General features: G+C 42.2%; 1 protein-coding gene across 15 annotated transcripts in view; it reads left to right on the forward strand.

The window, feature by feature from the left end:
- Positions 1 to 15816, forward strand: part of ptprfa (protein tyrosine phosphatase receptor type Fa) — a 288662-nt gene that overhangs the window by 236545 nt on the left and 36301 nt on the right. For 8 of the 15 annotated variants that reach the window (XM_072683950.1, XM_072683949.1, XM_072683951.1 and 5 more), the window contains 4 exons: positions 4875 to 5090; positions 12232 to 12392; positions 14606 to 14617; positions 15090 to 15202. In XM_072683950.1, coding sequence (XP_072540051.1) covers positions 4875 to 5090; positions 12232 to 12392; positions 14606 to 14617; positions 15090 to 15202 — 502 coding nt within the window. The remainder of the gene's footprint in view (positions 1 to 4874; positions 5091 to 12231; positions 12393 to 14605; positions 14618 to 15089; positions 15203 to 15816) is intronic. The other 7 variants (XM_072683952.1, XM_072683956.1, XM_072683962.1 and 4 more) reach the window with 1 other exon arrangement.

Consider the following 15816-nt stretch of genomic DNA (forward strand, 5'->3'; position numbering starts at 1 on the left):
ATAAACTGTATATGTGCTTGTAATATTCTGATGTGCACTTGGATGTACACACATGACTATATAGGTGCAATTTAGCCGTTTACAGATAGCTGGGTGTTGGGTTGTTCTCAGCACAGCAGTGACACTGACACTGTAGTGTTGGTGTGATTGTTGGTGTGAGTGTGGGATGTTGGATAGGTGGGTGGTTGTGTATGCAGTGTGTAGAAGCCAGAGCTAAGAGAGTTTGAGAGACTCTGATAGAGAACTTCTGGCCTTGACGCACTTGGTAAATATACTTGGGTCTGAAAGATTTGAAGCCTAAAGCAAACTGTTGGAATCTGATTGGTTCTGGACTCCGTCCACAGCAGAAGCCAGCTTGGATGGTGGATTTATTCCAGCTGAAACTATTGCATGGCAGTTGAGGCTGGAGTGGCCTCAGTAGGCGGCCTGTAGCAAGTCCTACTCCATTTGCCATCGCCTACAGCTTATTCTGAATTACTCGGTTCTCCTGGCAAAGTGCTGCAGTAGGACTAATGGCCTGTGCCACTCAGTGTTATGCTATGTTATGATTTAGCAGGAATCACCTCCCTCCAGGCTGGATAGTATCATTTAGCCAACACTATACTGTCACTTTATTTTGACAGCATTTGAAAACACCAGCTGCCTTTTACATTCTGCAAACATTTCATGATGAACGGAGAATGAAGGGTTTTTCCGTTTTTTAAATAAGAGAAAGCCAATGAAAAACAAGTCAAGAACCAGTAGTTTTTAAAACTTTTCTAAAACTGAAAAAAAAATCCACAGGTGTTTCAGTTCAACAGTAGTGAGGTAGCAGGGGCTTTTGCTTTGAGCTGTGGAGCACTTATGTTCTCCCTCAACCTATCTCTCGCTCTAATCTCACCCCTCAACCTATCTCTCGCTTTAATCTTACCCCTAAACCCAACACTCGCTCTAATCTCACCCCTCAACCTATCTCTCACTTTAATCTCACCCCTCAACCTATCTCTCGCTCTAATCTCATCCCTCAACCTATCTCTCGCTTTAATCTCACCCCTCAACCTATCTCTCGCTTTAATCTTACCCCTAAACCCAACACTCGCTCTAATCTCACCCCTCAACCTATCTCTCGCTTTAATCTTACCCCTAAACCCAACACTCGCTCTAATCTCACCCCTCAACCTATCTCTCACTTTAATCTCACCCCTCAACCTATCTCTCGCTCTAATCTCATCCCTCAACCTATCTCTCGCTTTAATCTCACCCCTCAACCTATCTCTCGCTTTAATCTTACCCCTAAACCCAACACTCGCTCTAATCTCACCCCTCAACCTATCTCTCACTTTAATCTCACCCCTCAACCTATCTCTCGCTCTAATCTCATCCCTCAACCTATCTCTCGCTTTAATCTCACCCCTCAACCTATCTCTCACTTTAATCTCACCCCTCAACCTATCTCTCGCTTTAATTTTACCCCTAAACCCAACACTCGCTCTAATCTTATCCCTCAACCTATCTCTCTCTTTAATCTTACCCCTCAACCTATCTCTCGCTCTAATCTTACCCCTCAACCTATCTCTCGCTCTAATCTTACCCCTCAACCTATCTCTCGCTCTAATCTTATCCCTCAACCTATCTCTCGCTCTAATCTCACCCCTCAACCTATCTCTCGCTTTAATCTTACCCCTAAACCCGACACTCACTCTAATCTTACCCCTCAACCTATCTCTCGCTTTAATTTTACCCCTAAACCCGACACTCACTCTAATCTTACCCCTTAACCTATCTCTCGCTTTAATCTTACCCCTAAACCCGACACTCACTCTAATTTTACCCCTCAACCTATCTCTCGCTTTAATCTTACCCCTAAACCCGACACTCACTCTAATCTTACCCCTCAACCTATCTCTCGCTTTAATCTTACCCCTAAACCCGACACTCACTCTAATCTTACCCCTCAACCTATCTCTCGCTTTAATCTTACCCCAAAACCCAACACTTGCTCTAATCTCACCCCTCAACCTATCTCTCGCTTTAATCATACCCCTAAACCCAACACTCGCTCTAATCTCACCCCTCAAGCCAACACTCACTCTAATCTTACCCCTCAACCTATCTCTCACTCTAATCTCACCCCTCAACCCGACACTCACTCTAATCTTACCCCTCAACCTATCTCTCGCTTTAATCTTAACCCTAAACCCAACACTCGCTCTAATCTTACCCCTCAACCTATCTCTCGCTCTAATCTCACCCCTCAACCTATCTCTCGCTTTAATCTTACCCCTAAACCCAACACTCACTCTAATCTCACCCCTCAACCTATCTCTCGCTTTAATCTTACCCCTAAACCCGACACTCACTCTAATCTTACCCCTCAACCTATCTCTCGCTTTAATTTTACCCCTAAACCCGACACTCACTCTAATCTTACCCCTTAACCTATCTCTCGCTTTAATCTTACCCCTAAACCCGACACTCACTCTAATTTTACCCCTCAACCTATCTCTCGCTTTAATCTTACCCCTAAACCCGACACTCACTCTAATCTTACCCCTCAACCTATCTCTCGCTTTAATCTTACCCCTAAACCCGACACTCACTCTAATCTTACCCCTCAACCTATCTCTCGCTTTAATCTTACCCCAAAACCCAACACTTGCTCTAATCTCACCCCTCAACCTATCTCTCGCTTTAATCATACCCCTAAACCCAACACTCGCTCTAATCTCACCCCTCAAGCCAACACTCACTCTAATCTTACCCCTCAACCTATCTCTCACTCTAATCTCACCCCTCAACCCGACACTCACTCTAATCTTACCCCTCAACCTATCTCTCGCTTTAATCTTAACCCTAAACCCAACACTCGCTCTAATCTTACCCCTCAACCTATCTCTCGCTCTAATCTCACCCCTCAACCTATCTCTCGCTTTAATCTTACCCCTAAACCCAACACTCGCTCTAATCTCACCCCTCAACCTATCTCTCGCTTTAATCTTACCCCTAAACCCAACACTCGCTCTAATCTTACCCCTCAACCTATCTCTCGCTTTAATCTTACCCCTCAACCTATCTCTCGCTCTAATCTCATCCCTCAACCTATCTCTCGCTTTAATCTTACCCCTAAACCCAACACTCGCTCTAATCTTACCCCTCAACCTATCTCTCGCGCTAATCTCACCCCTCAACCTATCTCTCGCTTTAATCTTACCCCTAAACCCAACACTCGCTCTAATCTTACCCCTCAACCTATCTCTCGCGCTAATCTCACCCCTCAACCTATCTCTCGCTTTAATCTAAACCCAACACCCACTCCTAAACATAACACTTATTTTATCGTAAATATAAACACAAAATCTAACCCTAACAGTCAATGTAACCTTAACCTCCCTATAACACCTAAACCTTACACTCTAACCTCAACCCTAAACTTATCTCAGAGTCTAGCTTTAACCTCAACCCTAAACCCACATCTTAGGCTTAACTGAAGAAACATCATAGTAGTTTCAGTAGTTCAGTAAGCCTGGAGATGATTATTTGAGCAGCTGTAAATCATCTACAGTGGGCCATCTAAATAAAGTCCGACCATTCATTTTGCTATCATCTCTGAGCTGTGGATTTTGTAAACCCTTAACTGCTGTAACGACTCCTCTCCACACCCTGCAGCCTGGCAGTGCTTTGCTGAACAGGCTTTTTTTTTTTAACAAATTCCCTTTTTCCTCTGCTCTATTTAACGTTTTGTGCCACTGTGTTCCAGCTACAGGCCTTCTCCTCCCCGTTCTTCTGCTGCTTCTAAAAACCTGAAAACTCTGCTCATGGCATTTTTCTTTCCTCTTTGTGTTATTAATACAGAGGTTTTGGGGCTTTTTCTCCTGAGTTTGCTGTCTCACAAATGCGCTGTCTGCAGATCGGGAGGAATAAAAAGAAAAAAAAACTCTCAAAACTTTATTATGAGGCCTGTTGAATATCAAAAAGCATCAGGGCATGTAAAATAAATATGCTGCAATGGAAGGCAGGGCTTTTAAGGGTTTTTTTTCTGAGCAGTGGCAATCACACAGACTCCACGGTGCAGCAAAGAGCTTGCAGTGAAGAATGAAGCATCTCTCCGCGGAGCTGGGTTTTCTTTATGAGAGTTACACTCTCAGACGAGAGGTGCATTACTTCAGGGAGCCGAAGTTAGGCTGTTGCTGTTTATTACTGCGCTGAGATTATGGTCTTTTTCCTGCCTTCCCTCAGTGTTCGTCATTCAGAATCCCACCACGCTCCATTTGTTCAAGATTAATCCTGTTGCATTTGATTTGGCTTAGTGCGGTTTGTGTGGAAGTGAGGACAGAAGGGCCTGCAGCGCTGAAGAAAGAGGACAGAGGTGTTTCGAATGTTGAATTTTATCTCTCTCAGTTTCTTCATCCTGCTGTATGTATCCAAAGGTGTGAGGATACCTGCTCAGTCAAAGGCTCTTCTGAATTCAAGGGTGTTGAAATCATAGAGAGTTAGTCTTCCTTTGTTACAGTAACAGCCTGCACTCTTCTGAGAAGGCTTTGCTGTAGATGTTGAAGCACTGAGCACTGAGCCACAAGAGCAGTAGTAAGGTCAGGTACTGATAATTGGGTAATTAGTTCTGGATCACAAACAAAACTCCAACTATAACCTCTGTCTATAAAGGGGTGCTTCGTTTTATGCCGATCCACGGCATCAGACCTAGTCACCTTAGACTTGGCTGGAGATTAGATGGAGATTATACTGTGTGTGCAGTAGAACACCTATATCAGCTATGGGTACATTTTAAAAGAGCAAATTTCTAATTCCTTAAATTGTAAATCTCCAACTCCAAAGGCACTCTGAAATTTGGGCGTGCATTTGCTTACATTACATAATTAACTGTGTGTGTGTCATAGATGTTAGAAGCTGGTGGAGACTCCACAGCGAGTAAGCGGCGGAAGAGGCAGTCTTCGGATTTCCTGCGGCCGTACATCGCTGCCAAACTCAAGACACTCCCTGAAACGTTCATCCTGGGGGACGAGAAAACCTACAACGGCTTTTACAACAAAGCCTTGCCTGGACAACAGCATTACCGCACATTCATACTAGCAGCTCTCCAAGACCACGACTCTGTAAGTCTCTCTTGTTCTCTCTCACACACCCATACACACACACACACACACACACACACACTGTCTGTGCAGTTTAAACACAGTACTTTATGCTAACTAATTTTTATCTTTTAATTTAGCTCCTACTGTGTCTATATTAAAATCAAATATTTCCATACTGTACCAGAGCTGATAGGGTGTTCCGACTGTTATCACATACTGTTACACACTGCTTAAAGTCCAGTAGCCCCAGACTGCCATTGGTTCTTTTCCAAAGAAACAGAAGTAAAGCAAAGTTTGAATATTTATGAATGTATGAAAGCTATTAGTGCATGACTCATACAGCTGTACATAGACTCATACATAGTTCATGCACTTTAAGTGTTCCTATTCCTTAATGAAAACATTGAGCATGGGAATTTTGCAGTTACACATATAGACATTTGATGTTAATTTTAACAATATTAAGAGATGAAGGTGATATAACTAAAAACATGCAAGACATGTGAGGAACCCCCCAGATTTATGCTGCAGATGATCAGAACATGTTTACAGAAGATTCTGAAGGAGCCCGTCTGATTTAAACCTCAGACATTTAGTTTTAGGTTTGCTCTTGACTGTTGAAGCCAGTGGGATCACCATGGTCAGATCCAAAGAACTCTCTGATGCCTTCAGAAAAAAGGGTATAGGTCTGTTACCCAGAAGCTTTTGACTCGTACTGGCTTCAAAGAAGCAGGTTAACATCATCACTGTTGCAACTCAATGAATGCATTTCCTTCTTCTTCCTGTGTTGTCATGTTGAACTGGATGTGAAGGTTTCAGGACATTAAACCCCTAAAAAGCGACTTTTGAAAAGACCTCACAACGACTAAACATCAAACGATTAACTGCAAAAAATACTCGTTCAGATGTTATCAATAAATAATCAGTTTATCAGTAAATGCAAGTGATTTTCAGCCCTACTAAATTATAGCTCTACCTTCCACTGTCTGTGTCTGTATGTCCTCCGTTACCAGTGTCGGTGGATATTTGCTGTAACTCTGAACACTGGGACCTCGACCTCATTTTTGCGATGTGTTTGTTCTTATCCACTGGTAGATTTAACAGAACTCTTGCCTATAATGCTGTGGGTTTGCCAGAAAGCCCTGCTCAGCGGTCACAATTTCAGGAGCCGTATAAAGGGACGTGTTGTTCTTCTTAAAGACACAATTTGGGAACTTTTAAGGCTTTGTTTTCGTCTGCTAGCTTGCTTGGGTGATTTCCACCCGTAGTCTTATGAAGAGACTCAGTGTTGCGATAAATTAGAAGCAATTATCAAAATGAGCGTCTGGGAGGAACAACAGCACCGAGTAGATGAAACGAAAATGCGATTCGGCTCTAAAGGACTAAAGCCATCCTTTTACACTTGTTTTCAATAATGGTTGAAGAGCCGGAGAGGAGAGGAGAGGAGAGGAGAGGAGAGGAGAGGAGAGAACAGGGCAAGACAAAGCAAGAGATGAGAAAAAGAGAAGGGGGGAAAACAAGAGAGGAGAGGAAAATAAAACAGATGAGAGAAGAGAAGCAGAGAGAACAGAGGAAGACATGAGCATATAAGAGGAGAAGATAAGAGAAGCGGAGGAGAAAAGAAAGGCTGATGAAATGTGGGGAGGTGTGAAATTGGATAAAAGAATCAGTCTATAAAGCAGCTTGATCATTCAGAACTAAACAACATGGCAGAGGGTGAGAGAGGAGGAGAACAGACAGAAAGAGCCACAGGGCTTCTGACTGGGTGGGCAGCGGACAACTGAAGCAGGACGGAGATAAAGTGAGTGAGTGTGGAGGGGAGAGTTAGTAGTAGCACTCAGCACATTTTAAAGTAACAAAGATATAAATTCAACCTTTTAATGCTAAAAAATCCAGATCCAGTTTTTTTTTCTTTAGAAATTCTGAGGAGCATCGTTTTAGTTTTTACCTTAATCTTAATGCAATTCTGAATCTAATATTGTGACTCTTACCCTGCCTCTTCACGTTCACTCGTTTTCTCTCTCTCTCTTCTTGTTTCCCCTCCAACTCTCCTATCCCAATACAAACACACACACACAAACACGTGCATTGTGTTGATGCTGCATTGGGACGTACAGGGACGTCAGTGAAAGGCGGTGCATTACTCACTCAGTGGGACGCTTCCATCAGATAGAGGAGCTCAAATTGATCAGTGTGAAAGCTCCCCTCGGAGAGGATCACTCAGGGCTTTCTGCTTCACTCTCGCTGCACTCTTCAGCAGCCTGCTGCCATCACTCACAAAGTTTTTCTCCTGCAGTTAACCCTCAAGTGTGACAGAGGCAGAGAGAGAGGGGGAGGACAGGAAAAAGAGAAAAGGGTTCGCTTCTCACTGCAGATGTTTCATGTTTGATATGTGCTTGAAAAAGTTCTTCAATGATTTTTCAAGAGAAGAAACCTCTTTCCGATGGGGCACAGGGCAGGTTGTTAGCCTGGTATTAATTTAGGGATAGACCTAAATAAGCACAGCATCAGTCAGTCCTTCAGCCCAACCTTAGACCCACACCATTCAGCATGTTAATCTACAGCTAGTCCGACTGTAGTGAAGCATTAGGCGGATATTATTCCATTTGTTATGCTAGAGTTAGTAAACCTAGTGTTAGTCCAGTAATAGAACAGTGTTAGTCAGCCCCACACTAGACCAAGGTTATTCCATCCTCAGTCAAGTCCAGAGTTGTTTGTCCAGTGTTATTTAGTCCAGAATTTGTCAGTTCTACGTTAGTCCAGTGTTAGTCCTTTGGAATACTATATAATAATTAGTCCAGTGTTAGCCCAGTTTGAAGGAGCCCAGTGTTAGTCCAGTGTTGGCCCAGTTTTACTAAGCCCAGTGCTAGTCAAGTGTAATCCCAGTTGTGGTGAGCCCAGTGCTAGTGCAGTGTTAGCCCAGTTTTATTGAGCCCAGTGTTAGTCCAATGTTAGCTCAGTTTTAGCATGCCTAGTTTTAGCTCAGTGTTAGCCAGGTTTTAGTGCACCTGTTGTTAGTCCAGTGTTAGCTCAGTTCTTGTGCCCCCAATGTTAGTCCAGTGCTAGTCCAGAGCTACAACAATGTTACCCAGTTTAGGTGAGCCCGTTGTTTGTCCAGTGTTAATCAGTCTGGTGTTCATCCCGTGTTAATCAGTCTGATTTTCATCCAGTTTTAATCAGTCCGGTGTTCGTCCAGTTTTAATCAGTTTGATGTTCGTCCAGTTTTAATCAGTCCGGTGTTCATCCAGTGTTAATTAGTCCGGTTTTATTCCAGTGTTAATCAGTCCGGTTTTATTCCAGTGTTAATCAGTCCGGTGTTCGTCCAGTGTTAATCAGTCCGGTTTTATTCCAGTGTTAATCAGTCCGGTGTTCGTCCAGTGTTAATCAGTCCGGTGTTCGTCCAGTGTTAATCAGTCCGGTGTTTATCCAGTGTTAATCAGCCCGGTGTTCATCCAGTGTTAATCAGTCCAGTGTTCGTCCAGTGTTAATCAGTCCAGTGTTCATCCAGTGTTAATCAGTCCGGTGTTCGTCCAGTTCTAATCAGTCCGGTGTTCATCCAGTGTTAATCAGTCTGGTGTTCATCCAGTGTTAATCAGTCCGGTGTTCGTCCAGTTCTAATCAGTCCGGTGTTCGTCCAGTTTTAATCAGTCCAGTGTTCATCCAGTTCTAATCAGTCCGGTGTTCATCCAGTGTTAATCAGTCTGGTGTTCATCCAGTGTTAATCAGTCCGGTGTTCGTCCAGTTCTAATCAGTCCGGTGTTCATCCAGTGTTAATCAGTCTGGTGTTCATCCAGTGTTAATCAGTCCGGTGTTCGTCCAGTTCTAATCAGTCCGGTGTTCGTCCAGTGTTAATCAGTCCGGTGTTCGTCCAGTTCTAATCAGTCCGGTGTTCATCCAGTTTTAATCAGCCCGGTGTTTATCCAGTGTTAATCAGTCCGGTGTTTATCCAGTGTTAATCATCCTAACGTTAGCCTAACATCAGCATTGTGTCTGAAGTGGAATGTTATTTATAGCTCAGCTGTCTAATAGAATACCACTTGCTCAGGCTGTCAGGGAGAGCGCAAAGAGGCTGTGTGTGTGGACATTTAAAGTGAATTACGCCCAGCAAATTGATCCATTTAACTTTATTATGTGACACATGAATCAGCACGCCTCTCCACAAACAGCTTTATCAAGGTGAAAACAATGAAATGGGTCTTACTGGAGCGAAGACAGGACGCCCTCTGGCTCTGTTTATGATAGAATAGAGTTTGTGATGGCTTCTTAATTACAGCTGCAGCTGATTAAAGAACCGCTATCGACTAAGCTCCACGCTCTCGCTGTGGGCTGCATTAGTCCTTCGTGAAAAGAGAACACAAACATGTTATTGTTACGGATTAAAACTGAAAACAGAGGACTGGAGTGAAGGAGATACTGACAAAGTTGGAGATTTGGAGCATGTAGGCCACGGCACCACCAGAGACCACAGTTTGGTGATTTCCCTGCTCAAAAACAACTTACATGAGTCAAATCAGAAGTTAATGTTTTGCTGATTAATGTTTGGCTCACACTGAATGGTGTTAGTCTGGGCTAATGATGGGCTAACAATAAAGTATGCCTGTGGCTAACAGGCTAACTAACATTGTGCTGATACTAATATTGGGCCAACATTGGAATTAGCTTTGACTCACTAGTAATTAGCTAACACTGGTCTAATATTAGTCTTCCTAATGAAGGACAGACAGTGTTGCACTGCTCGGGCAAACGCTTCCCAGGTTAGCAAACAGTTCTTTAACATGAACAACAGTAATTTCTCATCAGTTTCTTGTTTTTTTAATGGTTTATATCTTATTTTGGATCATTCTCTGTGAAGATCTGTGAATATCTCCCACGCCTCTACAGTCACTGGCACTAGAGTCCCTCAGGGCTCTATTTTAGGGCTGATCTTATTTTTCTTATACATGTGATCTCTAAGCCAAATTGCATGGACACATATTTCATTTCATTTCTATCCTTTCAAGTACAGTCACCACTCTGCTTTAAAGGAGACGGCCTCTTACATATCAAAGGCTGGATAGCCAGTAGCCCACTGGCATGACTGCCTTTAGTGTAAAGTGCACAATCATATTACCCCAAAAGTAGGATGTCATCATTTGCTTCCATTCCAGTCTAGAAGTCAGTTAAAGATTTTATTTTATATTATTTATATAATATATTATATATTTATATTAAGGTGCCTAATTGTTTGGCACACTTCTACAGGAGAAAAGTATAGAGGTTTCGGAACATTCTCTCTGTGGAAGGTTTTCTGTTTAGTTTGTTCCTCCAGATTGTTCATGACTTCAGTTGTTTTAAATATGCAGTAGAAATAAGTATCATTTGCTTAGCCTGCTTCAAAGGCAGTGGCATCAGTGGTATTTTGCATTTACAGACTTACGTAGGACATGTGGTTATTGCTGCAGTTTTGTGTTGAATCTTCAGGCTGCTAAATTTGAGTAAGCGAATTGTGGTTAGTTTGCTAGTTTGTTCTGCGTGTGTCCATTCAATGTGTTTGCATCTCTTAAGAAATACAGAAAAAAGCCAGATTTAAATGGTTTCTAAATCAGACGCTAAAAAACACTGCTGTGGTTTGTGTTCATATACAACACAACACAAATGGTCACCTTCTGCCACACTGCCCCTCCATACAATGCGCTGAACACAGAACACCTCTTTCTCTGTTTCTCTTCCTCTGTCTTTCTCTAAATAGTTCCAGTGCTGCATGCCCACAGGCTGTACGCTGTAATGATTCACATGCGTCTGCAAACCTTCTGCAGTTCCCGAATCCACCCCCCCCTCCACCCCACCCCACTCCACGCTGTCATTTCTGGAGGGAGGGTAGAAGGTGTCGCACTGATGGGATTTCTCCTCAAAGGCCACTGACGCATATCCTCCAATTCTCAGCGGGGTGGAGGAGTCCCTCTCCTCCCGCTACACTCTCCCCCTACTCTCCCTCTTTCCCTTTTTCCATGCGTTTCCACCCTTTCGCTCTTTCTCTCTCTCTCTCTCTCTCTCACGCCCTGCTGCGCTGTCTAAGAGCTGTTTCTAAAGCGATTAGCGGGGCTGCGTTTGCAGGAGAGTTCGCTAGTCTCTCTGCAGGCTTTGAAGATTTGTTGGGTTTCTTCCTCTTGCACTGTAACTCACTCTAATAGAGCTCATCCAGTCCGGTAGAGTTCAGTCAGCAGTTCAGGCAGCTGTGCTGCATCTGACCTTGTGAATAGGCTCTATAGGGCCACCAGCGTCTAAATGATGTGTCACAAACATAGTTATTGTTGTTTCGCTGTACTATTTTAATGTAATATTTTTTTTTACATTTACTGTTCCACGTTATTCCGCATAGTTATGAAATGCATAATTTTTTTCACATTTGATTCATCAAGGCCTGTTACATTATTAGTAATGCTGTGTTATTAAATTACACATTAACAGCCTTTTCATCAAATTCAAACTAATAAAATATTTCCTCCTCTGCCTACAAACACAAATGTGAAAGAGTCTGCGCTTGTTTCAGTGACCTATTAAATCATTAGTAAATACTGGTAATAAGCGTGACTTGGGCTGATGCTCTCAGATTTTTAAAAAAAGTAGCCCTTACTTTCAGCCTGAACACACTGTCTACAGTTAGTCATTAATACATAGCTTTTGATAACAGATATATAAATATAAATAAAGAATGAACTACTAAGAATGCAGTCAGTGCAAGCCCAGCCATCACAAATTCCACAAAGGCGTCTGCATTTGGAGCACTAAGGAGAGCCAAATACCGATTGTCTCTTCACACCATTAATGAGGCAAGAAATCAGAAACTGTCGCCTCGCTGTGTTAATGTTGTCATTTGATTGCTTTGGACAAGTTTACAGAAGAATTAGATCCTTTCAAACACATCCAAAAAAGTTGCTGAACATCAGTGTATGATGTATAATAACCACTTAAACTTATATGAGTCAAACCCAGATCTCTGCGGCTTGGATTTCCAGCTAAAAGCTTCCAACAGTATGATTCATCAAGTGCATCCTATCTACCCAGAGGTTAGAAATTAGAGGGTTCTGACTGTGTGTGTGTGTGTGTTTGTGTGTGTGTGTGTGTGTGTGTGTGTGTGTGTGTGTGTGTGTGTGTGTGTGTGTGTGTGTTTGCGCCATAGAAAACGTTTGCAGCGAGTCCCTTTTCCGACTCCATCATGGTGCGGCTCCACAGCGGAATGTCTCGGCACACAGAGGATCCAGAGATGCTGTGGGTGATGGGACCTGTCCTTGCTGTTATCCTCATCATCATCATTGTTATCGCCATCCTCCTTTTCAAAAGGTGCGACTTCCTTCACATATAATATATAACAGTAATAATTAATAATAATAATATGAATAATTTCCCTACTAGCTCCTGATATAATGGTCACAGGAGGGTAGACTAGTCAAGTCAAGGTTTATTATGTGCATATATGCATAAAATGCTTGTGGTGAGGCTCAGGTGATTTACTAAACATACAGAAGAAGTCATATGTATGGACTATATCTATACAATGTACAAAATGCATGTATATATCAGAATACTATGACCACTTACCTGACAGTGGGAACAATCACCCTTGGCTCGGATGACACTAGCGAGACTGTATGAGGTAACTGAAGGTGTTGGTTATAGAGGTTAGCTGGTCCACAGTGGCATGGCGAGGCCCCTAATGTGTGAGAAGTCCATTCTCTGTACACCTTCACTACGGCGACTCTAGAACATCCCACTAAGTCAACAGTTTGCAAGATGCTACCACACTTTCACAGTTTCCGCACTTTCCCCTGGTTTGGAATGACCTTGGTCCAGGGTGTCACAGATGCATGTGACAGGGTTTGATGCAAGTATTAATAAGCAAGCACACCAGTCAGTTGTAGCAGAGTGCAAAGTGAACAAAATGGGCAAAAGGGTATAATAAGGTACTGGGCGAAGGGTGGTGGCATCTCGAAAACAGAAGTCTGTCAGGCTGTTTTAGTCTTTCTGATGTGAGTAAATTAAAATAATAAAACCTCGGAAGTCAGAGGTGTTTCCAGTCACAATGCAGTACAGATGCTTTCACCAACAGTAACATAATGAAATATTCCACTCCTCACAAATATAATTGGTGAAGAAATGGTTAAGAAATTTGGCTAAAGTATATATATGTAAGAGGACTTCATCAGTCAGTTTTGCTATTCATAGTATTTTGACTGCTGATTATATGAAATAATAAATAGGGTATTTGAGTAATGATAATAGAGCTTTACATAAACGTAATAGTAATAGTGTAGGCTGTCAAACCATACCATGTTTTAATACAGTGTCTAAATCCAGTCCATTCCATGCCTCCTTAAAGTATAAATAGCAAGTCTTGTTTTCTCTGGAGTATAAGAATCCTCTCTCTCCGAAACTGCTGACTCATTGTAGCCCGGTAGAAATGCTGAGTCACACTCAGGAACAGACACTTCCATTAAGGTAGAGTTGAAAATATGGAGCCAGTGGAGAGATGGGAGAGTAATGCCATGGATAATTAAGGACAGTGAGGGGGTCTGGCCCAAGCGCAGGTGTTAAACCATGAATCCGCACTGAGGGAGAGAATCCACACACCTCAGCAAGTGAGGCATTCGGGAGAATTATACAGGCAAACACTGAAAGAGTACAAAGAAAAAAGTTACTGTTCTGTCTTGGCTATGCTCCTTTTAAGTAACCTGTATAATTCTCCTGAATGCCTCACTTGCTGATGTGTGTGGATTCTCTGAGGAGCCGAAGAAAATATGTCATAAGTTTGGCTAAATGATTTGTTGCAAATGAAAGTGCCATGTTGAAAGCCACTGAGCTCTTCAGTAAGACCCATTTTACTGCCAGTGATCGTCTATTGAGGTTGCATGGCTGTATGTTTGGCTTTTTTGATTCCTCTTAGCAGCAGTTGTGGCTAAAATAGCAAAACCCACAAATTCAAAGTGGTTTCCACATACCTTTGACCATGTAGTAAAGCAATACAAATCCAAAACCAAACAAAACTGAGGAATACAACATAGCAAAACTGGTAAATACAGGGGAAACAATTTCATCCCTGATTTAATTATGTACTTCTCACTTCTTCCTTTTTTTCGGAATTCTCGGGTTTCTTTTTCTGAAACTGCACTAAATTGTATGGAAAGGTCTTTCTTCATAAATAGTCAAAAAATAATCTTATTTAAGAAAACCTTAGAGCCAGGGTTCAGACCTACAGGCATAAAGAAGGGAAAGAAAACCAATTCTCTAAATGTCAGTATGGACATCTAATAAAGCCATATACAGAAGAATGGGAGATAGTGGGGACATTTGGAGAGAATCAGAATAGATGCCAAGAAACACACAGAAAACGCCTTTAACAAGGAGCTCATTAGTAAGAGTGCCATTTCTAACTTGCAAAGCGAAACATCTCCAAAGATTCTCAGTATTTCTGAAAAACCCTGAAACATGTATCTCTCTTTCTGACTTACTTTCTGTCATGTTTTCTACTTCTTTCTGCATTTTCTGGATGGACACAGTAAACAGGAGAGGTAGGGACCATCCACTCTTTCATTTTTTTTTCTCCCCTAACTCTCTGTTAAAAGTCTCATTTACACAATTTCTTTTTACCCCAAAATGCAGACCATCAACCCAGACATGTTCACTTCTTTAGTTTTGCACTTAGTTCGATGCTGATTTGTGGGGCATAGGCCTCCATGACTTGCATTTGACTCCTATCTCCAGTGCAAATATAAAAAAGCCAACTTGTCTTGGCTTATCAGCTGTATTTGAGGTCTTTCCTCCAAACTATGGCTTTACTGTAATGGTTACTGCAGTTCAAATTAGAGGTACAGAAGAATTCAGCATGACAACATGTTCCACCACTCCTTCACACTGCAGCAAAAGCACTAAAAAAGCACACCTGGTGTGTGTACTTGTTGGCTGTTTGTTTGTTTGTTTGTTTGCGTATGTGTGTGTGTGCATGGATTCTGCTCTAATTATGCTTCTTGTTGTGGTGTGTAGGAAGCGAGCTTCTCCCTCAGCGAAAGATGAGCACTCTGCCGGAGTGAAGGATCATCTACTAGCCCACTCCTCCGACCCTGTAGAGATGAGGAGACTCAACTACCAAACACAAGGTAATGCAGAAAACACACATATAGCCAGATCCATTAGTATTTGGACAGGGACGCAGTGGTTTTAAAATGATGCAACTGCAATGTTACTGAAGTGCAGACTTTCAGCTTTAATTTTGGGGCTTTTCCAAAATATTGCGTTAATCATTTTAGGAATTACAGACATTTTTACATTGTCCCTCCATTGTCATGTAAAAGTAATTGGACAGTTGACAGTTAAGCAGTTGCAAGGTTTTCCCGTTATATCATGTCAGTTTAAGGTGATGAAAGGTCTGGAGTTCATTCTGTCACCATACTGAGAGTACGTAAAGCAGGCAATCATTAGGCTGAGGAACAAAAAAACTGTTAAAGAGTCACCAAATCAAGAGTTTGGTTTATTAATAAAAACATGGAAAGCACTGGCAAGCTCAGCAACACCAAGGCCAGTCCTGGAAGACAAATAATAAAAGCAATATAACCTTCAGAACATCTAGTCCAGTCAAGAACACTCTCGAGGAGGTAGGCATATCACTGTCAAAGTCGACAATCAAGACACGCCTTTATTTTAGAGTTTAAACCACTGGTAACACAGTAAAACCAGATGCGACTGCTATACAACATCTTAAGTGTGCTTAGAT

The sequence above is a fragment of the Salminus brasiliensis genome, chromosome 7, assembly GCF_030463535.1.
Source record: "Salminus brasiliensis chromosome 7, fSalBra1.hap2, whole genome shotgun sequence".
NCBI lineage: Eukaryota > Metazoa > Chordata > Actinopteri > Characiformes > Bryconidae > Salminus > Salminus brasiliensis.